We start from the raw sequence: 25,668 nt of genomic DNA, 5'->3' as shown, positions 1-25,668 counted from the left end.
TTCTTCAACTGTAGCCCTGCCCTGCACTGATGTTTACCGTTACAATTGGAATTGTTATCTTGTACTAACACAGTTTTGCTCTGTGTAATGGGCGTGAACTCAAGTCTCACCTGTATGTATCACTCGTTTGTTCTTGTTACTTCTTAAGAGTCAAGCATGTGGTACGGCGAGCAAAGATGCCTCCATTTTTATTTAAGAAATGTCTTTTGTTCGTATATTTCATAAAACTGAGCCCCTCAACTTTCGCTGTTTCCTGAAAAGTTTCTTTTCCTCCCTGAAGTTTGGCCGAATATTTTACGAAGGGCAATAAGTTTATGGCCATGTTAGGTGGGTCCCTTGTCACCACGGCATGGCGCGTCCTCAGGTTGCGGATGGAGGAGACGCCCTCCAGTCTTGGAGAGAAGCTGTGAATACATTGAATAAGTATGTTACGAAAATGAACACAAAACCTCGGACCTGGACGGATTCCTTGGATAAACGACCTAAGCTAAAGAAAATGGATATGAGATTTGGCACTTGAAATGTTTGAAGTTTGTATAGGGCAGATTCGCTCATGGCAGCGGCAGAAGAGATCTGAAAATATAAGTTAGATTTAGCGGGAGTACAGGAGGTCAGGTGGGATGGAGGTGGCATCGCACCAGCAGGAGACTATACATTTTCCTATGGAAAGGGGAATGAAAGCCAGAAGGAAAGAGACCACTGGGAAGACCAAGGCGTAGGTGGGTAGACAATATTAAAATGGATCTTAATGAGATAGGATGGGATCATATTGATTGGATTGATATGTCTCAGGATAGGGACCAGTGGAGGACTCTTGTGAACACGGTAAGAAACCTTCGGGTTCCATAAAATGCTGGGAAATTCTTGAGTAGCTGCAGAATTGGCGGCTCCTCCAGAAGGGCTCAGCTCCATGAGTAACTAAGTAATAAATATATGCAAGTGAGAATTTCTTTGTATAGCTCGTAGTCTTCTGAAACTGTCTGCACACAACACCTACCTACCTACCTACCTACCTGCCTATCACTCGGCGCTACAGCCCTGACTGAGCCTTGGCCTCCTCTACAACCAGTCTCCACGACCAATACGTGCTGCTGTAGGAATGCACCCACGCATGATGACCCGAGGCTGGTTGTTATGTTTATGAATAAAATTCTTTTTACAGGATGACGTTGTTAGCCTCATGCCCAACCCTCAACCTGGAGGGCCAGGGTATCCCTTTTAGTCTGGACTCTACCCTTTGACCTTTCCGACATGCGTGATCCTACCGGTAGTTAAACTACCGCCAGCATAGCTCTGCAGGCCACAGAGTCACGCAAGCCCCACCACTACGACAAGGTGCAGACACCTGGGGGGGGGGAGCACACAACATGTTTTCTAAATTGTCTTCTAGAACGCTGAATTTCGTGGGGCGTCGTGATTTTCCCAGCACTTTTCTCTGAAGTTTCTGAGTTTTTCGCCGTCACTTTACTTTTACGTACTGCTTTCGCTCGCCTTACAGTTGCTCTTGCCAGAGAAATAGTAAGTTGCTTGACTTCATTCTCTTCATCGCGTGACTGAAGCGCCTGCTCTCCTCTGCAGAGTTTCTCAAGAAGGTTGCCATTATGCTGACTATATTCCTAGATATTTCTGCTATACAAGAAATGCGCTCTATAACACTGCGTGAACTTGGTTAGGGTACGTGATTGCACAGTTAAGGTTTGTTCTGGATTCTGTCCATTGACACTGAAAGAAAAAGGGTCATTTCGGTGATAGTGAACCTGTTGACAGGGCTGCGTTTAATCATCAGTGTTAGCTGATATAAACACGTACTAGTGTGCGCACGTGGAACTGATTGCGCCACTTGAGAGATGAAGACATGTTTCGTCTAGGCCGGTGTTGAAGCAGCACTTGCAAGCTAATTTTCTGTTTCTGTTCCTACCTCCCCTGACAAAGTAGTTCGAATTTCGGCATATAACTTGGTGGGCTTACAGTTTTGACTTATCGCCAATTTCAAAACATAAACAGTGAGTAGTAGCATATGAATTTAATGCCTGTTTATCTTAGGAGAAGAGTTCGTGTTATTTTAACTGTGCCGAACGCCCTGCTAGGGGTACGGCGCTTTTACAGTTCTGTTGAAATCTTCGCTGAAATATTGGGGGCTTTTTAGTCACTTTACTGTTGGAGATAACTGTCCGCTAAGCAACGGTTTGGTTGAAAAATGCAATCTTCTGGGGTGTGGCGCCGTGTAGATCTTGTGTGAATAGACTTTTCGGAGGAACGTATCGCGTCCATCCTCCTCATCATCATCATCAGTAATCTGTCAAAACGACAGGTCCACAGTCTCTTCCAAAACAGTTCCTCCACTTAATGCGATCTAGAGCTTTCTCCTTCAAATGACAGCATCCTCTTGTGTCCGCAAGGTCATCGAGCATCTTCTTACGTCTTCTTGTCACTTCTATCCGCCCCTCTAATAAGAAAACGGAAGGCTAATTGGATTGGTCATGTTTTACGCAGAAACTGCCTTCTAAAAGAAGTCCAACCTCAGGGTAGAAAAATTCGCAGAGCTAAGAAACAGCGTGAGGAGTCCCACCTTCTCACGCTGGTTCCTCTCTCAAGGATTTTTTTCTGACCTGAAGATGGAAGCGATACGTTCCTCCGAACGGCGGTTTATACAATATCTACACGGCACCACATCCGAGAAGACGGCCTTCTTAAAGATAAATTTTAGATCTGAATCTTTCTCACCAGCTCAAGCTAATGAAATATTGTCGGGTTATCAGCTGTATCAGCTAGTTAAAATCGCCGACTCTTCAAGAACCATCTCGGTATGTGAAACGTCGATAATTTTTAATCAATTGACATGACTGATAGACAGAGAAGATTTTATTAAATAAATTGTAGTTGAAACATTACTTACCCTATCATCAGAGCTGTCGCAGTTCGCATTATGAAATTTTTGTTGAACTATATTGTGTTCTTATTCATATTTCCACTTATTAGACACAAAACCGTCTTAACTATAAACAAGTTGTTTTCCCCGAGACAAGCGTGACCTTCCACTAACAGAAGTAAAACGCAGTTGAGACTTAATATATTCGCCGCAACTCTAGCCTAAGAGAAAACTGACAGTACAAATCTCTACCAGCTATTATCGAAGTCTCACTTGTTTAACTTTTACACAGAAATACAGCTCTTTTTCAGTACTTTGCAGTATTGAACACAAAAAAATGACCATTTTGAGCCGTGTCACTTTTCTTGCGGATGGCTAATATTGTACAGGTCTAATTATTAATTGACCTCCTCTGTGGTCTAGTGGTCAGTTCCTGGCTACAGATCCAGAAGTCCCGGGTTCGATCCCCGCCGCTACCAGATTTTCTGAGAAGTAATGGGTCTGGAACGGGGTCCACTCAGCCTCTTGAGGATAACTGAGGAGCTATTTCAAGGAAATAGCGACTCCGGTCTAGAAAACCGAGATTAACCGCCGTGGGGATCCGTTACCCTGACCACGTGACACCCTCTATCCGCACGCAAAAGTTGCACTATCTTCACTGACAACTGGTGGTCGCACGGTCTATATAGTTCGCTTGCGGACTACAGGTCACGGAGTTTGTTTTGTTTTTCTTTCTAATTATTAATTTTAGGCAAAAATGAAGTTTATCAGGTTGTATGCGTCATGTGTCCTATCCAGAACTGCTTTTGTGATTTATACGAACCCTATCATCGACACTTGATCTCTCCGTATTGTAGGGCATATCTATACAATTTTGTCGGTGTTTTATGAACTGGGTTTGGGGTAACCATCTTGTCCATTTGCTTCACACAGATATACAGCATAGCGTTACTGAATGCTTTCAACGCTCTCACCTGTCTGTCATCATACCTATATGATGACACCAGGGGAAGAGTAGACAAAAATGAGATAGGAGATACGTGAGTTGGCTGCGCCATAGCTCAGGCGGTTAGTCGCTGGCTTCCCATCGCGGCGGCCCGGGTTCGATCCCGGTCTGGTCAAGTGGGATTTGTGGTGGACAAAGTGACGCTGGGGCAGGTTTTCTCCGAGTACTTCGGTTTCCCCTGCCAATCTTCATTCCACCAATTGCTCCACAATCACCCTCAGCTATCATCTGGTGCTGGTACAATAGGCCAGAAGTGGCCGCAGTGCAAGGGACTTAGTCCCACCCCACTAGCGATAAGAAAAATAATAGATAGATGAGTTACGCTCTCATGGGCTCTTGATCGGCAAGTGACATCGTCCCGGATTTAAGGAAACAAGAATATAATTAAACCAGATGTACCGTAAAAATACAGGCCATCGGGCATGTAAGGTAAGTGTGAATAACACGGAAATGACGAGGCCGTGACACACAGCAGAACCTTATATCTGCATACGGTAGCCACTGACCTTATTGTGGTTTGAAATCCACCCTGGTCAGCGGAACGGATCCCCACGGCCGTTAATATCGGTTTTCTAGACCGGATCCGCTATTTCCTTGACGTACCTCCTCAATTACCCTCATGAGGGTGAGTTGACCCCGTTCCAGACCCACTACTTCTCAGAAAAGTGGTAGCACCGGGAATCGAACCCGGACCTCTGGATCTGTAACCAGGCAGTCTGACCACTAGACCACAGAGGCGGTCGGCGTGCAGAAGAAGTGCACAGCTGTTCCTCGGCAGGTGGATAAGAAATCAGCAAGTAAGAAGAGAATACATGGGAAGGCCGTTTCGGATTAAACAGGCACGGCTCTTCGTCTTACACATTTTCCCCTAGAATTTCAAAAGCCCATTTGCCAAATATATCGTTTCCTGCGAAGTTCTTCTGAAATAATTAGATCGGACATAACTTGACGTCACTTCCCTGTCGTCTTTCATTTTCCCATGTTTCAGGAACTCGCGGTGCATTTTCTGATTTACCGTAGTCGGACGAGAAGATAGTGGTGGTATAAACAAACTCTGAACGAATATTAGAGAGCAGGAGGGGAGAAAGTCTGCAGAAGTTAATGTGGGAGTGAAAATGCATTCGTGGCGGTAGTGGCAGGGGTCTGTCACCGCGTATTAGGCGCCCAGTATGTCACGAGGTCGCCGCAAGCCCTCAGCCTTCCATCACTACTCTGTGTGTCTGCTGCATCACCTCCCTGTCTTGTCGATACCCTCAGACGTACGCTCGGCGTAGCAGCAAATTGAACACTTCATGTGCCACAGAGTTTCTTTATACTGTGGTCGGCTTTCGAAATTGTCTATATGGCTGTAAAACCTATTTCCTGCTTTGAGGAAAGAAGATGTATACAAGTTGGTGAAGCCAGATTTAATCATGAAAATGTTTTACGTAAAAAGGGCTCGGTAAAGGAGTATTTTGCCGGTCACGGTAGCCGAGCGGTCTAAGGCATGTACTGTCTTCGCTCGCTTGGAAACCGGGATCCTGGGTTCGAATGTGTACAGTTGTGTACAGGTAGAGGCCTTGCGACGAGCTGATCACCCGCCCAAGGAGTCCTACCGAAAGTGTAAGATCTAGAAAAACCGAAGTGATCGGAGAAGTTCATGGAGGTAGGCCTAGGCCCACTGGGGCTGTACTGCCAAGGGGGGGGGGAAAGGAGTATTTTAATGTATTACATAACAAAGAACTTGATAATTCATGCAGGCCACTAACATTTGTTAGGGCTACGATGGCTCGGGTGCATTTCTTAGTGGGACAAGGAATTATACCGAGTTGTATGAGGAAATAACCACGAAATTGACCACAAGAAGGCCGAGAAGGTGGGAAAATAACAGTAGGATGAAACTGAAGTTGGCACTCCTGCTTCGTATTCAGGAGGTTCCGGAGTAAACATCAGGTCCACATACCTACAATCTTGACTGAGGATTTTTGTGTCTTTCTTCAGTCCCTCCAGGCAAATGCTGTTATAGTGCCTGCAAATGGGCCAGGACCACTTCTTTCGATACCCTTACCAAATCATCGTTGACGAATCATGCAAGGCTACTGTATTATTTACATATTCCCGTACATAACCAATATATTAGAAAGAATCGTCGTTAAATAAGTAAAAGAATGAAGTCAAGAGTAATGTTATGTTAGGAAGAAATTATCTGAAGACAGGTGGTGGTTGCAGTTTGGTTCAGAATTCTGCCCAGTGGAGTATTATTACCTTTCGGGTTCTGCTCTTAGAGAGTTGTTTACTTAATCGCTTCTGTTTAGATGCGCAATTCTGTAACCTATATTATAATCATCGTCATAATTTTGTATTATCAAGGACGTGGGTTGTCTGTTGATTCATTCCGGTTACAGTTATGCAACAGACTTGGATTTTCGCCTTTGGTTTCTTCATTTTGTCGGTCTCCACTCAATCTACTATGGAAACCAGGGCACATCATCTCCAGTTAGTGGCGTATACCATTACGTTGTTATTACGAAGTATTTTTTTATTGCTAGTGGGGTGGGATTAAGTCCCTTGTACTGCGGCCACTTCTGGCCTATTGTACCAGCCCCAGATGATAGGTGATGGTGATTGTGGAGCAATTGGTGGAATGAAGATTGGCAGGGGAAACCGAAATACTCGGAGAAAACCTGTCCCAGCGCCACTTTGTCCACCACAAATCCCACTTGACCAGACCCGGGATGGAACCGGGGCCGCCGCGGTGGGAAGCCAGCGATTAACCGCTTGAGCTATGGCGCGGCCCTTATTACGAAGTTACTATATTACTTTTTCAACATATTCCCGTATTTATACGCCGGTGGGCAATTCAGGTATATTTAAACAGGACGTTTCTTCCTCAAGGTTGCCTACAAGAGCTCTGACGTACCTGCTTCGTAGAGCAGACGGACTGTAGGTACCGTGACTTACGTAGCGAGCCTCTGTGCATTGTCTCTACGTGACAAATTCTCTGCTACCTCAAGGCCTGCTCCAAAGTTCTGGTAAACACTTTCTCGGTCTTTCTAGTTCATCCGAACTGATCTCGTCATTTTTGAACCGGGACATATATTTTATGTAAATATAGAACATTCTGCTTTTATCTGTAGTCCGTCTTCCTTGTCCGCTTTTCATTGCTGTTGGGAACTTTTTCGTTTTAGACAGCCGCATGAAGTTCGACGCTGTAGCCAGTAAAGGATTTCATCTAGAAATAAAAGTAAAGGATCTCCAAATTTTATAAACTCTAATATGCAATGAATTTCTTCGTTTTTGATTCATTTTATGTAACGACGATTTCTTTACTAGGGTTCTAACGTCAAACGATAAGATGATTGTTGTGCTGTAGTGTGTCGAAAGAAGCCATCGAGGTCTAGTTTAAGGTCCTGTTCCTGCATTCGCCTGAAGGAAAGGACTGCTAGCAATAACTTCGTCAGAGCAGCCGGTCTTCGGGGTTTCAACCTGGTATTAACCTGAAACCACAGCAGCCGAAGAAACTTCAGTCGTGTTACTTATAGTCTATCTTTTCTCTCTATAATGCAACAGAATAATAATACTGATACACATTTAATCCATACAGTGATAATTAAATGACCGCCTCTGTGGTCTAGTGGTCAGAGTTCCTTGCTACAGATCCAGAGGTCCCGGGTTAGATTCCCGGTGCTACCAGATTTTCTGAGAAGTAATGGGTCTGGAACGGGGTCCACTCAGCTTCGTGAAGATGATTGAGTAGCTATTTCAAGGAAATAGCGGCTCCGGTCTAGAAAACCAAGATTAACGGCCGTGGAATCCGTTGCGCTGACCATGCGACACCCTCTATCCACTAAAGTTGGCACTAACTTCGACACAAAGCGGCGGTCTCTGGGTTGGTATAGTTCGCTTGTGGACTACAAGCCACGTAGTTTTTTTTTTGTTTTGTTTATTTGTGTAGTTCACACTTTCGGAACAGAGGACGCACAACACTCTTCCAATTCTGTCAATCATATCACGTTTCTCCACCCACAACTCTAGAAATTGTCATTCCTGTCGCTTATGTCGGTCTTTTTTTCCTTTAGGAAGCATTTGCAGTACTCGGAACACACGATAAATCAGCCACGAGGCAAATGCAACGTTCTGTTACAGAACTCAGAGCCTAACAAACGACTCGCTGCAGTTCATCAGATTTTAATATCTGAAACAGTACACAGGAACACCCACGACAATCCAGGCGCCTTTTCTTCTTTCTGTCTGAGGTGTTGCTGAGTGACTATATCCAAGTAAATGATGACACCTGTATCTTCAGTTCGACATATTCGAACCTGAATTTATTTTTTTCACTCACACAAATTGATATATTTAATTATAAATCTAGTTACTTTTGTGTACGAAATATTTCTTTGAACAATATTTTGCGTGCCCAGCAACGTTACGCATTTTATTGGTTCGCTGTCGCCGCTCTGCGTTTTTGTGTCTGTGAAACTGAAGGTTTATGTGCACAGTGGGCGAACCATTCGAGAAAGTCTTTGTAAAAATAGCTGAAAGACACATCCAAGAAAAAAGCATGCATAATGCAAGTCGCTTTGTGTTTTTTGCATGTCATGGCATTATACTCCACTACATGAGACTTGCGGATCACGTAACTCTATAAATTTCAACAACAGTATGTTTACAGCTGCGGTATTGTTGGATATCAAAAAGTGTTTGACGCAGCTTGGCAACCTGGCGTGCTATATAAACTGTCAGTCTGCAGTTCTGTGCCAGCACTATCAGACTTATTAGCTCTTTCCTTTAAGACTGAAAATTCAAAGCTTCTGTTCCAGGCAAAATGTTTACACCACGTGAAATATAAGCAACGATGCCTCAGGTTTCGCGAAATGCATGTATCCTTCGAAATACCACATATTTTTGATTACATTGTATAGTCATGTGGACAGCAGACAGAAGTATACAATGCCATGGCACTGCAAGTGTTCACAAGGCAAAGGACGACCCAGAAGATATAAAGCGGCTTAAATATGGAGGCGATCAAGCTTACGAGCGTTAAAATGAATAAACTACCATTGGAGGTAAAGGTAAAATTGTCCCTGTGCTTAACTAATTAAGCACTACCCCATGAAGTCGTATGCGGGAGTGGATGTATAGATCCATATTTTCTTGACCTCAGCGCTAGCTGGAAGTGAGTGGTCAGCTTCAAGCCCCAGCTGCTTTACCCCCGGGAAAAACCTCCGGTACCCATTTGATAGGAGGCTGGGTGAGACCCAGAGCTGATGTGGACGGCTTGGAGAATAGAAAATTCTTGACCCTACCAAGACTCAAACTCCAACCTCTCGGTCGTCCAACCCGTAGCCAATCAGTGTCCCGACTGTGCTATCCCAGCTCCACCATTAGTGCATAGTTAGGAAATAGTAAAGCCATCCCTGTAACAGGCCGTTAAGGCCCATAGGGTTGTGAGACGTCGAAGCTTACACATTTACTAGACAATCTGCTTACAGATGGCGCTAAGGTTGAGATAAGTAAAAAAAGGCGTAGTCTCCTATACAAAACTTGGAGTGGCATATACAGTGTGTTTTATCCCAAGTATTATAACTATAAAATGAATGATTGTACAAGACACACAAATTAAGACATCTGATCAAGGTCATAACCGTCCTCTCGCCAGGGAGGACACTCTGTAAGACGTCTATGGCGGTAACGGATAGATTTAAAATATTGTCATGGGTCCAGAAGGGGTTCGACACCAAGACTGCCTTGCTGTTGTCATCATAAAGTGACTTAGTCGGTATCTCCAGTGAATAAACACGGAACTAATCAAGTATGTAAGTCGTCAAAATGAGCTTTAGAGAAAGTGGGTAGGTCTTTTCCAGTGAGGTAAGCCCACTTCTTTTATTTTCATTATTGTTAAGTTTATGCATGGAGGAAGATCATTCGAATCGTCTGTAAATATTTAGTTATAACCCGCGGACCAAATTTAAAATGCCGCTGGCTGCAGGTTGCTTACCGCAGCTATAATATTTAACTAGAGAGAAGAGCATATCTTTTGATATGTCAGTACCACTACCCATATGACAGCAGGGCCCAGACGTACCAATTTGTCTCCAAGAGAGAAGCACATTCCCGTTCCGGAAGAACAAATAAGAACATATCGTTGTAGCATATCATCCATCATGGGCGCCTCTAATCATTAATCTTCATCAGTTCAACCCAGTCCCTTAAAGAACTGTGGCTTATCGCAGTTCAAGACTGAGGCAGAATTATAGCCAGCAGAATATACGAATAGCGTATATTCCGTATCTTTCTTCGTTTGCACCTTTCGTTCATCTTTATTCCTATCTTTCCTTCTTCCCAATTATCGTCATAGAGCATAGTCCTTCAGAAGCTAGTCGATAGCTAATGAAGAAATTCCTTGCTCTTTGTGTAACCCCAAGGTTCATTAACGAGTTCAGAGATCCCAGTCAGAGGTTAGGTAAATTTCATACCATGTTTCCCTGAGATTCACTGTGTTATTATCATTCCATTTACGCTCAAGTCCGAAAGGGATCTCTTACCTTTAGGTTTACGGTTAAAAATTTGTATGCGTGTTCTATGCCATGCCCATCTCACTGTTTGATGAAACGTACAAACTTCGAAGTCCCTGTAGAATAGGATTTAATGTTCTCACAGCTGTATTTATGAAGAGTTATGTCGTGTTGGATATAACGCCATGTAGTCCAGTAAAATTCATCCGACGTTTCGAAGGACCATCACCTCCATCTCCAAGGTCGAGAGTAAGCCAAGCAAGGAACCAGCACGAAGCAGGCAGCAGTGCTGATTTCTTGCTTAGCTTTACTTTTTAACCCTGAAAATGGAATCGATATGCTTTAACGAAACTTCGAATAACTTTCACCATACCACACCCAGATTATATAGCGCTCTTCTACGAAGTTCCTCTTTATGTAATTATCCCTATTTTCATTTTACTTCATTTTTCTTAGGTTCAAGCACTGCCCCAATTTAATCAACCCGTGAAAGTAATTAGTATTTATTATTTCTGTTCCCACCAATCACAGTGGTCGCGCGGTCTAAGGCATGAAATGTTTTCGCTTGCTCGAACGCTGGGATCGTGGTTCGAATCCCACCCAAGGAATGGATATCTGTGTACGTTTATTCTGTGTTTATGTTGTTCTGTATGTGTTCAACGGGCTGATCTCCCATGAAAGGAGTCCTACCGACTGTGCATAGATTAAGAAACTGAAAAAGCGGCCAAGGTTCAACAAAACAGACTGTAGAGCCATAGATAGGTACTGTTGTTCCCTCAAGTTTGAAGTTAGCCACACATTGGAGGTGGTTATTAGCTGTCTTTATATTATGATTGTGTTTTGTTATGTCCCATACGCAGAACAGTATCATTTCTACTACTTACCCACCGGATCGTCTCACCACAGCACTTAATACAAGTTCCATATATTGCCTTATAATGGGAAATGAATGTATCTTGTATAAATATTTCACTTGCATTGTGAATGACAGTTAATAATACGATACATGCAGCTACAAGATGGGCGTTTCCGTTTCCGGAGTGTAGTTAAAACGCGTAGTTTATTGAGGTCTGCTGGTTTGGTGTTGGGAGTTGTTACATCTGCAGCCTTCCTTCTCTGGTGTCTCCTCCGGCCCCTGGAGACATTTACAATTGTCGCCGTCTGTTGAAACAGAGTTTCGTTGCAGCCCACGACTGTGGGTATGGAGAGTACGTCCCCTGGGATATAACGCCATGTTATCCGGTAAAGGTTAGCTGACGTTTCGGAGGAACATACCTCGTCCATCCTCAGGTTCGGGGAGTAAGCAAAGCAAGAAGCATGCCACCTCCTCCTTACTTGCTACTTTCTTGGTCTACTCTTCAACTCTGAAGAAGGAGGTAATATTTTCCTCCGAAACGTTGGTGAACTTTTACCAGAGTACAAGACCGTAGATCCCAGAATATAAGTACAGTGTCTAATTTAATTGGGTTTTCTTTGCATGTGAGGATAATTTATTTGTCGTTCTTCTGCACGAAGGATACGGATTAAAGGAGTTCAAGATTAAAAGTTTATGAACAAACTAACCGGATTTTACAGCGAGAAAATTTCATATGTGATTTGGTATATTTCTCACATAATCCGTTATGAGAGAGGTAAAAAGAGTAGTTTGGCAATCTAGGTACAACCTTTGATGTGCGTATAATAGGGTCCTTAGGATTCCGCAGTCTGCATGGCGCGTTATACCATTCAGCCGTGTAACCTAACCGACAGATGCTTGACTATACGTAGACGTAACGAAAGGAAAAACGGAGGATCTCCCTGCAAAATATTGTCACCACTGTGCTGATCTGGAACTGTTGCCAGCCCATGCAGTTGGCCACCCTGCTGATACCGACCAAGGTGGTGTACTTGTAAGTCAGAAGGTGCTCAGTTCGAATCTCGATCGTATTATCAGCCACGTTGACGATATTTCTCATGATAAAAAAAAACGTATCCCTGTAACAGGCCATGAAGTCGCGTAGGGTTGTGAGACGTCGAGGCTGCCACATTTTCTAGACAGTCTGCTCACAGATGGCGGTGAGGTTGTCAGCCTTACGCGTCAGCCGCCCTCTACTCCCAGGAGGATTCCTGGCACTCATATCTGTTAGAGGCTGAGGCAGCCCCAGGACCATAGTGCGGCTGGAAGGATTAGGTAAATTGAAAAAATCCACCTCATCGGGACTCGAAACCACGACTTCCCGTCTTGTAGCATAGTGCCTCAAGCAGCTACGCTACCGCATGCCCCCACGGCTTCTCATAACAATCCAGTCTTTCCAAGCGAATGTGTATGTTTGGCCAAGACCACCTATTGTGTGCGTGACTTATAGACGGGTTTTGGATTAGATGATTGCATTTATTGACATCTTATACAGACCACCCAGAACGACAGGCAATTACAGCGCTATCTCTGATCTACACACTTAGATTTCACCATTACACACACTAGGGTACTTATTCTTCACTAGTCGTATCCTGGCAACGGATTCATAACAGTTTCACTGTCACTTCAAATCACACATGAAATCTTCTTTGCACAGCCTAATGCCTTGCCATTTATTTCCAATTCTGCCAACTGTCAATTCCGAAGGCTCAATTCTTTGCTGCAACTGCCAAATCCGGAACTCAACTTAATTCTAATTCGAGCTGCCTGAGTTCCTCGTTATATAGCCTCGGGACGGCCCCCACAGAAAACTTCGCTTCCTCTATTGTTGCGTGTTGATTCTGTGTTGCAGAGATGTGTTTTCTGCACCGTCGCGCAGCCACGAACGCAGGCCACATAAAACACCTCTCTTCTGTTGTTGCGTGCGTTCGCTTCGGTGGGAATGCGTTCACCGAGCCGTTGCCTAGCTTCGAATTATTCCGACATTCAGGCGTCATGTTACAGTACCTAATAATCGTGCCATCGTAAATGCATTAGTGCAAGAAACAGTGCTACTCCTGATCAGGTTATAGACTGATTTATTATTTGCACTAATGGCTCCCGGTTGGAATATTGCCCGTGAAATTGAATGCCCTGGCTAATGCTTTTCGTAGATTTTCGCAGACTCTCAAAGGTAGTAGCCGGACAGTTGGCCCATTCTCCACATCCAGGTCCTGTTGCATCCTTAATTCATGGCCGTGTTTCCAGTAGGGCCCTTCAGTCGAGATCGCGGTGTCAAATGAATGAAAACTGTCATTTCCTATTGCTGGCAGTGTTTAAGTTTGGAACCTCAACTGCTCTCTTTCTGCAGCACTGTTGAGCCCTACTGCAGTTGGTTGAAGCTTGCTTGTCTCTCCGATGTATACAAGGTTAGTTAGGGACGCTCGCTATGGTTTATGGAGTCCTGATGCTACAACATTCTTGTCGTCACAGTTTTTAAGATGCCTCCGTGTCGGTATGTATTTGTCCTTATTGAGACATCAAATACACAGCGTTTCATTGACTAAAACCCTTGCTTTCAGACACGTAGACATGGTGTTTGGTAGTTATGTCCCTCAGACTAGAGTTTTTTTTTTATTGCTAGTGGGGTGGGACTATGTCCCTTGCACTGCGGCCACTTCTGGCCTATTGTACCAGCACCAGATGATAGGTGAGGGTGATTGTGGAGCAATTCGTGGAATGAAGATTGGCAGGGGAAACCGAAGTACTCGGAGAAAACCTGCTCCAGCGCTCACTTTGTCCACCACAAATCTCACTTGACCAGACCCGGGATCGAACCCGGGCTGTCGCGGTGGGAAGCCAGCAACTAACCGCTTGAGCTATGGCGCGGCCTTCAGAGTAGAGTTTGTTGTGTATGTTGAGAAATGCAGACATAGCGAAGAAGCGAAATTTTTTACGTCACCTCTGGCAACTTTACAAAGATAGTCTGTAGTGAAGGATTTGTGCACAAAAGTATGTCGCCGAGGTATGTAATTCAGTTCACAATTCCTGCTAACTTTTCGTTATGATGGATATGTTAAAATGAAGCAACTAGTATCATGGTGTCTTGTTTAATATTAGTGATTTTAATTGTATGCAATAAGTTCTTGGAAGAATTGATCCCCTGCTTTCCTGGTACAACACGGACCGCATAGAGAATGACGGGTCCAGCAATTCTTCTATTGTTTTATGTGTATTCGTTGCCGCAGTAACGTTTTTACCTAGCTGTTGCCTAGCAACGATAAGAGAATACACATGTAGACACGCAGACTGATGGGAGGGATTTCTGAAGTACGCACCTGAGATGGGCTCGGGTGCGAGAGTTGTGAGCAATGCAGATAGTCGGAATCATTAAAGGAGTGGTAGCAGCATGGATCAGCAACTACTACCTGAGCCAAAACAATTGCATTATTTCAGTGCAGCTGAGCCCCCACAAGTACGCTAGTAGGCAATACGTTCTTAACTGATGTGCGCAGTAAGTATGTCTGTTAACATCCCGTCCCCTCTTGACGGTCCCTTCGTCCTTCACCACGCTTCCTCCCCCCAGAAGTGTCAAAATTAGAGTCGTTACCAATACCAAGTTTCTTAGAGATTGGTTCGGCTATTCAGAGGTTGAAAAGGGGTGATACACGGGCGTAAGCCTACTTTTATTTTTTTTTTTTTTGTAAATAAGGAAAGTAAGCTAAAACGAGCGATACTGGAAGTCTTAGGCACAAAAAGTACCTATTAATCACACTTACAGGTCGGATCTGCACTCCATACGAACAGTGACGTGCCGTATCATTACAATAAATCAGGCTAAAACTGAATTTCTTGCAGTTTATCGTTAACGAATGATTTGTGCTTGCGGCAATGTGATATTCCTGTCATCAGTCGCTTGGCGGGTCATTTTTAGAACTGATGAAGAGGTCTTCTGTGTCTTTACGTCACCCGAGCGCCCTTTGTATGAGCTACGACGACCGGTGCAGATGGCGGTATTAATGTTAGTACTGTCTCTGGCCGCTCCGCGCAGTATCCACAGATATTTAGGGCTCTGCAATTCATAAGGCGTTCTGTTATCATTTGTCACCGAAGTGGCTCTTCGTGTTCAGTGCACTTCATTGTTGCTACAGCATGTCAAAGTAATTGTACTATTATTAACTTTTTGGACATGATCCGTCATCCTGTGATCATCCTATCTAGTGGTCAGATTTCCTGGCTACAGATCCAGAGATCTCGGGTTCGATTCCCGGCGCTACCATATTTTCTGAGAAGTAGTGGGTCTGGAACGGGGTCCACTCAGCCTCGTGAGGATAATTTAGGAGCTACTTGAATGGAAAAGTAGCAGCTCCGGTCTAGAAAACCGAGATTAACTGCCGTGGGGATTCGTTGCGCTGACCACGCGACACCTTCTATCCACTAAAGTTGGCACTGACTTCGCCGACAAGCGGCGGTCGCTCGGTCGGTATAGTTCGCTTGCGGGCTAAAGCCACGGATTTTTTTTCCAAGCATCCTGTCCTTTTTTTTAGTGAGGCAACGTTTCGAGGACTGGACTTCGTCCTTGGGTAAGAAGCCTACACAGTTGGGCCCAATCGACAGAATTAGTTCCCCTCTCATGTCATTGCCGATAATCATAGTATATTGGTACACCTCTTCGTTCATTAGCAACACCAAAAAAAGAGTTTCGTGTCAAGAAAAATTAACTTTACTCCGCATAGTCTTCCTTAAGAAGGCGATAGTTACTCAGCTGGTCGAGCCACATCCTAATTTAATGGATTCATTACCATACCCTGAATCTTGAGCCAGTATGCTCCATCCATCAACCACTAACATGCATGAAACAAAAAACACCAAGACAACGCCCATGCAACTACATTTGGAGACGTACAGCGGGTTACAACACAGTTTCAACCTCAGATATTAACTCAAATCTGATCAAAATTCAAACATTATTTCAATTGTCATTTATCTCAATATGAGAAAAATACGATGAAAGAATTTACATCGTGTAATACACTTGATGGATGGCCTTATGAGGCCTAAACTTGTTTTGAAATCAATAAGCGAATAGAACGTGGCAGTGGAGGATAGTCGCACAACCACCGAACATTGTCAGAAATTGAAGAAAGAGACAGGATCTTAAAGGACTGACGTTACGGAAATGGATTGTGAAGATGGGATGTGGCTAGAACAGGCACACGATCGTTTCCGGTATACAGCGGTATTGAACAGTAGGGAGAGGGGCGGTTACTGCCAACATTCTGATTAATTCCTGTATCGTACATATTCCTCATTACTGCTGATGGACTGACGTTACGGAAATGGATTGTGAAGATGGGATGTGGCTAGAACAGGCACACGATCGTTTCCGGTATACAGCGGTATTGAACAGTAGGGAGAGGGGCGGTTACTGCCAACATTCTGATTAATTCCTGTATCGTACATATTCCTCATTACTGCTGATGGACTGACGTTACGGAAATGGATTGTGAAGATGGGATGTGGCTAGAACAGGCACACGATCGTTTCCGGTATACAGCGGTATTGAACAGTAGGGAGAGGGGCGGTTACTGCCAACATTCTGATTAATTCCTGTATCGTACATATTCCTCATTACTGCTGATGGACCTGTGAAATTTATTTCCAAAACTTGTAGGAGAAACGTAGCTAATACTGAAGATAAATAAGCTTACAACACAGCACTTTTTAATTCTCGAAGCTTGAAAGAATGGGAGTAGCTTTAGAATAATTTCTGAGTCGCAAACAGTTAATTCAGACATGTGTGCTACTTGAATGTACAGGATGTGCCTTCTCGGCCCTTGCACCGCGACCTACAGTTGTCTGTTATGCTACATACATAGGGCGTAACACTCACTGTGCAAAACAGTAATTCAGCGGTAGGCATGGTAACCGCGCAGTGCAACTGCGATCATTCCACGATATATTGTTTCATGCCAAAACGTGTCTACATTGTTACGTATAAATTTTAGTTACTCATGCATAATAGAGCTTTTAAGTTCGTTGTTATGAGACTTTCACACTCTTTAGTGGGATTTTTCACCACAACTAAAACATACAGAATCAGCTGTTCTGGCCACAGGGCAAGGGAAAGATTAGTATCTTTTCCGTAGCTTTAAGACCGACTCTGGGGACCACACAGCTTCCTATCCAATGGGCACCGTAGGCGATTTCCCCGGGGATAAAGCGATCGGAGCGTGAAGCTGACCACTGACCTGCATCTAGTGCCGAGGTCGCCAGTGGTTGAGCTATACCTCCACATCCCCATATGTCTTCATGGCATAGTGCTTAATTAATGAAGCACAGTGACAACTTTATCTTTTATTCGAAACATATGCCGGGATAGTACCTTAAATCAGGCCACTAACGCCTCTTTCTGTAACTTCTCCAACTTATCATTCAGTAATCATCATATCATTATATTTATTGTAATCTGAACAACTGAAAACGTTGTCAGATAAATCAGGAATAAATAAATATATGAGCTGGAGGATGGGGCCGCGGCGGATACCTCCTGTGGAGTGCATTATACGGTTCAGCCACGATTCTGATGAAAGTTATGGCCCGGAGAACAGTGTTTTCCAAATTAATTATCCTGGTTTTATAATGTGTTTTGCCGGCATCTCCTTTTTGTATTGGGGTGTACCCGGCCCGGTAGAGCCAAGCCGTCGGCCTGTTCAAAGGCGCCTTAATCCCGTGCTCTCAGGGGCTGAGAGAAGGAACACGGTCCAGTATACATATCCTTCATTTCCGAGGCCAATTACGTAAATCAACGCAGGCCTGCGCCCATAAATATGTCTCCGGAGTCTAGTTCTCTCCAGCGCTTCTTTTGGAATTTTAAGGTTGCTGTGTGTGTGATCAGCTGGAGCAATATCAGAAACATGAAAATGTCCCCTTGGGAATTAAAGAAAATGTTTTACGTTTATTCTGACAACGTTATTAATTGTGATTTAATTTGATTGTTTAGAGCGAAAGGGACATAACTCAAACATGTTGTCACTTGTTAGTGACTAAACGTGGGGTTTGGAGTGATAATTGAATTTATTGAACACTCACAAATCCAAACTATCAGGAAATATTGTGACATGACGCCTGAAAACCGTAATAGTCCATTGCTAGACAACGGCTCGCTACGGAATTGACACATGTTCCTGCTGCAATGAACAGACATGGTATAGTTCATTGCTAGACAACGGTTCGGTAAACACTTCCCCGACGTTACGCAGTCAACAGTGGAAGGACCTCCGTTGCTTGGGTAGCAAGTTGCTAGGCCCCGTCGGTTCGCCCCGAGTTATAAAAAAGAATTGATTCGTGAATTCATAGATTGGTTGATTCATAAGGGAGTTCAGTGAATCCATCGTAAGAAAATTCAGAAGTTGGAGTGTCCAGCTGTGGAGTGCTAACCAGCGGACAACGGAAGCTGAAGAAGTGACCGATTTTAAATCAGAACCAAGTCAGTCGCAGTAGAAGAGAAGACACTCGTAGTCCAGTTAGGTATAGAGAGAACCAGACACAGTCATTGATTGTGAGCTGTTATAATTGGTTTGTAATCGAAATGTCAGTAAATCCAATCATCCAATCCAGAATTCGTTATTATTAGTCACGGAACCCCGAATACGTGACAGTATAACACATTTGTGGCACCGGAGTGGGTTTTCTCCAAGTACTTTAGTGTCCCATGCCAGATCTCATTCCACCAACTGCACTACATGCATCAATCATCCTACTGTCCAAATTTTGCTCCTAAAGACTTAATATACTTCAGAACGCATCTCTACTGCCTATATTCTATTTTTTTGTATTTTTTCTGAAGTTCTGTAATCCAAATAACAGAATTGGCAGAGTGGTGAATTTCCTTTCCGTACCTTCCGAAAGAAATACTTTTTGTTGTTCTTTCACTTATATTTTAGACTCTGTGTAATTTCATGTCAACAAAAACCTCTTTACTGTGACCATTATTATTGCTTAAATATTCCTATTCATTAACTGCTGAATTAGTTTTTACAGGTTGTCTTGATGGAATGTAGGAAGGAAGTGTTACATTTGTAACATTTTCACAGTATTTATGCAGTTTGGATTTATGTTTTGTGCAGGTCGGACATACAATGACTTGAACCAGTATCCAGTATTCCCATGGGTTCTAACAAATTATGAGACGAAAGAACTGGATCTGAGCCTGCCCAGCAATTATCGTGACCTCTCAAAGGTAACAATACCATCTAAATATGTAATGCATAGCAAAGATTATGCAACATAACAATTATAAGGTTTCCACAGTGAAATTAATTACATTTTAAGTCTTTTCCATCACAGCACCGTGGAATGTCTAGTGTTTCACAGTGATTAGTTGCTTCCATCTTCAGAAATAAGTTTCTCTGAACTGACGGAAGAGTTTATCATGACTTGATGCTACTTTTCTATGCTTTGTACATTCAACGTCTGACCATTGTGTACAGTGTTGTTGCTACTGCACAGCAGCTGTTTCAAATGTGGCTGTTACTTAAGACTTTTGCAGTAGTATCCACTGTTGTTTGAAACATGGTCACTATTTACATTTCCTTTGCTGATGTTTGTGTCCATGCTGTTACTTTAATCACAGTGTGTAGTACTAAATTTATAGTATAAACCTTAATATACAGTATTATTTATTAAACTCTGTAATTAATTTTCACCAAAGGGTGTATTGCTGGCTCCCAGTGCATTGATTATCCTGTCTGCAGCTTGACTGTGCATTGTTTAGGCCCTCTGAACATTGCCGGTCAGCCATTAAGTTTGCCGAGTCAGTCCTTCCATTTTCATGCAGAGAAAAGCTCTAGAACCACTGAAGAGAGTTTCATGAAATTGGAAGCTCAAAAATGTTATGTATAATTGTCAGCCCATATCAGTTTTAATTTAGGTCACACATCTTGGCAACCACTATAAACCTTCTTGTCTTTTTGTGCATATCTTGAACATAACTCCCTGAACATTTGTTTTCAACAAAGATTAATGAGAAATGCAAAACATACATTTTATGCTCATTACACTTTTTCTGTTAGTTTTATGGTTTTCAAGACAAGAAAACAAATGGGACAGTATGCATACAGTTTCAGACTTTTACATTCAACAATTACAGCTGCAGATTATTGTTGGGTTGTCCATATTTTCAATTATTTGTGTCTCCCTCCCCTCCCCCCCGATTAGCAATGAATTATGCCACAGATATGGTCATTGAAAATCATATGCAGAAGTAAGGTGATATTACCGCTGATGATCACTACTAACTGAAAATTACATATGCTAATCAGGTCACATTCTATGTGGTTTGAAGACCTTTTAATTATTTTTATAGCCTATTGGTGCACTGAATCCAAGTCGGCGAGCATATTTTGAAGAGCGCTACAACAGCTGGGAACATGACAGTATACCACCTTTCCATTATGGTACACACTACTCCACAGCAGCATTCGTTCTCAACTGGTTGATACGAGTGGTAAGTTGAAACTTTTCCTTTCAGAGCTTCTTGTCTTTCGTCCTTTGTCTCAAATTGTATTGCTATGAGGTAAAAGTCTCTGTGTTCTCATTGTATTTTGATGAGAATATTGTATCCAACCACAATGAGTCCAGTAGTACTTTCCACATTTAGAAAGTTTTTACTTTGACATTGATGAAATGAAAAAATTTCACTTTGGGGCTGGCTATTCTCAAAACTGAGACCTTTAACAGGAGGAATTATCACCTTGTGACAAGCTACAGTTTCTACAAGTTAAGACTGTATATTGAATTGTAAACATGACCGCCTCTGTGATGTAGTGGTCAGAGTTCCTGGCTACAGATCCAGAGGCCCAGGTTCGATTCCCGGTGCTACCAGATTTTCTGAGAAGTAGGGGGTCTGAAACGGGGTCCAGTCAGCCTCATGAGGATAATTGAGGAGCTATTTCAAGGAAATAGAGGCTCCAGTCTAGAAAACCGAAATTAACGGTCAATGGGTTTTGTTGCGCTGACCACGTGACACCCTCTATTCGCTAAAGTTGGCCCTAACTTCGCTGACAAGCGGCCATCGCTCCCTTGGTATAGTTCGCTTGCGGACTAAAACCACGGAGTTTGTTTTTTAATTGTAAACATATGAAGGAATGATTATTTTCCTTATTTAGTTCAGTTTCATTTTTGGCATTCATTCACTTTTTATGAGCCTACCTTTTATGACTCTGTGGTTACTCTAGCCATTCATCATCATCATCATAGTCATTGTTATCATTTTCTTCTTCCCTCTTAATTAATTCATTAATCAGGTAATTAATCCATTCATTCATTCATTCATTCAATGGTGTTTCTGCCAGTATAGGTTGTCCTGTTACAAAGCTTCCTCTATTCCCTTTGTTCATCTGTGGGCTTGTATTTGTGTGCACCCTTTTCGTACTCTTTTGAGTTTCTCCCCTCACTTTATCTCTCCTTAATGTCTCAAATTTTGGTTGAAGTGTTTCTGCCTTTACAACATATATGATGTTCTGGTTCCAGATTGTGCCCCTTATTTTGGTAGACTCCACAAGTTGGAAGAATGGATGTCAAATTGCTTTCAGAAACATAGTTCGAGCCTCACTGCTACATCAAAATGTTCATCATCCCCTACCAGTACCCAGTCAGTTCTCATCCTACTTCAATTTTACCTGAAGTGTACAGAATCATTCATGACCATCTGACTTTGCAAATACCGGAAAATATTTTTTGTATGATGGGATAGTAATAAAAAAGATAAAGCCATCCCTGTAACAGGCAGTAGAGGCCCATAGGGTTGTGGGGCCACGAGGCCTCCACATTTTCTAGACAGTCAGCTCACTGATGGCGGTGAGGTTGTCAGCCTTAGACACTGGCTGCCTTTTACCCCCAGGAAGATTCCTGGTACTCATTTGTCTTAGAGCCTGAGTTGACCCCAGGGCCATAATGCGGCTGGAAGGAATAGGTCAATTGAAGATTCCAGTGACCTCATCAGGTATCAATCCTGTGACTTTCTGGCTTGTAGCATAGTGCCTTAACCAACTACTCTACTGTGTGCCCCAGTGCGATAGTAATAGTCTAATTATATTACAGGAGCCAATGACAACCATGTTCCTGGCTCTTCAGGGAGGCAAATTTGATCATCCAAATCGACTTTTCTCCTCAATTGCACTCTCATGGAAGAGCTGCCAGCGAGATACCTCTGATGTAAAGGTATGTAAAATCATTAAAACATTTGGCTAATTTTGCATTTTTCTACAAGAATTTACATAGTTTCTTCTGTAATAGCTAACTATAATTAAGTTATTGAGAGGCTGCTAGTCACACAGGTAGTTAAGACTTTCCTGTCTTCTTCAGAACCCACTGGCTTGAGAACTTCCATAGTAAGAAACAAGAGTGAAAATTTGTATTCTAGTGAAGTACATATATTTTCCAAATTTTTGCTATTTTGCATACCCCATTTAGCATGAAGTTAATTTCTACCAGATACAGATCTGTTGCTCATAGCCTGTCACACAATAGAGAATTTGATGTTATGTTAGTTGCATGACCCTCATGTGTCTTGTGGCACTGTATATTAATACTACACTACGTATTCTGGAGGAATATGAAGCCATATAGTTTGGTAGATAGGTACTGTGCTACGAAATGGCACTGTGTCACATCCAAGAAGATTGTAATTTTAGTATTGTACTTGTTGTTTGTCAGTTATTCACAGCTTGAAAAAATTTTGAATAGCTTCCTTAATTAGCTTTATTTAATTGGTAAAATTCAGCCACCCTTGGCAAAATTAATCGTCCATTCACCATTCAATATATAATCTAGGCTTATGTAATAAATGTCCTTTTTACTATCACCAACAGTCCAGTGATAAGTAAACCAAATTACTAAGCAAATAATAAACCAACAAAGATCATATCATCTCACAGGGGAGAAGTTCACCCCATTCCTTTGACATCAGAGTATGATGTCCACGTGACAGTCATTCCTGTGTCTGTGCAGCAGAGAATCAAATTTAAGCATCTGCCAATCTGCTGAAATATGTTTGTCCTGGTGAAGTTTCAGACCAAGTATAATGTTCAGTCTTGTACCTAGTTTGGAATCTGTTCCCTTGTCATAAGTTGCAGCCCATGTCATGGCCTTTAATATTCAGAACTTTTTGCTCTAAACATACCCTTTGTTCTATCATCAGTAGTACTTCCAAATTTAAAGTAATCTGATTCTTTTGTGATCTCTGAAAATATTCCGTCCATAAAGTGAAAAGTGCTTGAAACACTTTCAGTGTCATGGATTATATGTGTGAATGTGTGCATATGTTACTCAAAAGTGGAGAACTGACACAGCTAAAGTCTATACCAATCATTGTTACACACCATGAGGGTCAAAGGCAAGATTTTCTTCCAACTCATTGTCCCATTTGCATACATTCCTGGTTCATCACTGATCAGCCTAGAATCATGTGCACTAGAGCTTTCTATCTACAGTGAAAGGATTAACATTTTAGGCTGTTTAGATTAACAATTTCAATGTGTCATTTCGCTATAGGAGTTGATTCCTGAATTCTTCTTCCTGCCCGAGATGTTGGTGAATGCAAATCGCTACCGACTAGGCCAACAGGAAGATGGAACGGCAGTTGGCAACGTTGAGCTTCCACCATGGGCCTCATCTCCAGAGGAGTTTGCTCGAATTAACCGGATGGTACGAAAGATAACACGAATCAGAATTTTACTGTTTTTACGGTAGTAATTATCTTTTATTTTTTAAAGATATATCATGCTATATAGATATGTTGTATGATATACTGTCTTGTTGAGAAATATCATAAAAAATATTGTACTCCTACACTGATACTTTCTTGCACAATAGGCCCTGGAGTCTGAGTTTGTTTCCTGCCAGTTGCACCAGTGGATTGATCTAATCTTTGGCTACAAGCAAAGAGGTGAGTCAGGTTTCTGATAATAGTGCCAAGCAGACGCATCTCCCATTGCTTATGAAACATGAGTGTGAAGCCCGTGCAATAGAATAGACATGGGCAAATGTGTGGAAATGTCATGTGCTTTTTTGGGCAGGAAAGAAGTCTTGTTTTGCCAGTTTGGAAATATATATTTTTAATATCTTCAGAATCAACAAGGTGATAACTGACAACATATTAGTACAACAGATGATGCTTCCTATGATGAGTGACAAGTTTTCCAATGTCTGTTGTAAATTTTGACATTGTGGTGGCAAAACTGCAGTAAAGAGTTCATCTGTCATCCATACTTTTTTAAATCTGATTTGTTCAACATCATTAGGGAAATGTTTTTTTTTCTTTACAGTTGTTTGTGGACATAAAAATTGATAGCATTAAAATTGTTGTTTTGAATCATCAAAGGTATTGTAGCAAGATATCCTGAAAGTATTGAGTTACTTAAGCTCTACCTGATTGAATTTTGAACTAAATTTGAGCCAAGCGACACAGCTTTTTGATTTGCAGGCTGAGACCAGAGTGGCTGTGACTGACTGACTGACTCCTAATTTGCTGCTGGCCCTCGTCAGCACAGTGATCCTTCTCATGACCATAGTTTACTGTCTGGAAGCCCTTTGAGCCTTCAGAGTGCCTATTGGCTTGTGAGGAGCCTTTTACTTGTGGCTCCAAAGTCCCAAGGATAAAGGAAGGGGAAAAAATGTATAAGTATAGAGGATAGAAGGAGGAATTGAACATAAGGTAGTCTATGAGAGGAGTGCCACAGGAAACTGGAACCTAAACAAAGGAAGCAAGAGATTATAGGTGATACTACTCAAAGTGCATTCTTAAATTGCTTTGTAGGATATGCTGACAATTGTATGGTTCTTACACAGGTCCAGAGGCTGTTAGAGCAACAAATGTGTTCTACTACCTCACATATGAAGGCAGTGTAGATATGGACAGTATATCTGATCCCGTCATGAAAGAGGTAAAGGACATTTGCACTTTCAGGTCTGCATTGAAATATTTTTGTTGTATTGTACTAACGCTTTCTTTGGGTTATATAATTTAATTTAAATGCAGTGCAGTTACATCTTATGCAGGGATTACATTTTTAAAGACAGCGCATGAACCCAAAATAATGCATGGTCAGAATTACTGTTGAAAATCCCTTAAATTGCTCATAAAATACATGCTTTTGTATATATATTGTAAAATATATGTATATAATAAGCCGGTCACGGTAGCCGAACGGTCTAAGGCATGCACTGTCTTCGCTCGCTCGGAAGCCGGGATCATGGGTTCAAATCCCACTCAGGGCATGGATGTTTGTGTGCGTTTTTCTGTGTTTGTGTACGGGTAGAGGCCTTGCGATGAGCTGATCACCCACCCAAGGAGTCCTACTGTATGTCTAAGATCTAGTAAAACTGAAGTGAAACAGAGAGTTTCATGGAGGTAGGC

At 42.5% G+C, this 25,668-nt stretch overlaps 1 protein-coding gene across 1 annotated transcript in view; it reads left to right on the top strand.

The window, feature by feature from the left end:
* LOC111873259 (neurobeachin) overlaps positions 1–25,668 on the top strand; it is a 129,354-nt gene that overhangs the window by 82,315 nt on the left and 21,371 nt on the right. The window contains exons 5-10 of the mRNA XM_023867819.2: positions 19,379–19,491; positions 20,617–20,757; positions 22,353–22,472; positions 23,805–23,957; positions 24,126–24,198; positions 25,101–25,195. Coding sequence (XP_023723587.1) covers positions 19,379–19,491; positions 20,617–20,757; positions 22,353–22,472; positions 23,805–23,957; positions 24,126–24,198; positions 25,101–25,195 — 695 coding nt within the window. The remainder of the gene's footprint in view (positions 1–19,378; positions 19,492–20,616; positions 20,758–22,352; positions 22,473–23,804; positions 23,958–24,125; positions 24,199–25,100; positions 25,196–25,668) is intronic.

This window comes from Cryptotermes secundus, unplaced genomic scaffold, assembly GCF_002891405.2.
Source record: "Cryptotermes secundus unplaced genomic scaffold, Csec_1.0 scaffold110, whole genome shotgun sequence".
NCBI classification, from domain to species: domain Eukaryota; kingdom Metazoa; phylum Arthropoda; class Insecta; order Blattodea; family Kalotermitidae; genus Cryptotermes; species Cryptotermes secundus.
This window is presented reverse-complemented; position numbering and strand designations above follow the sequence as displayed.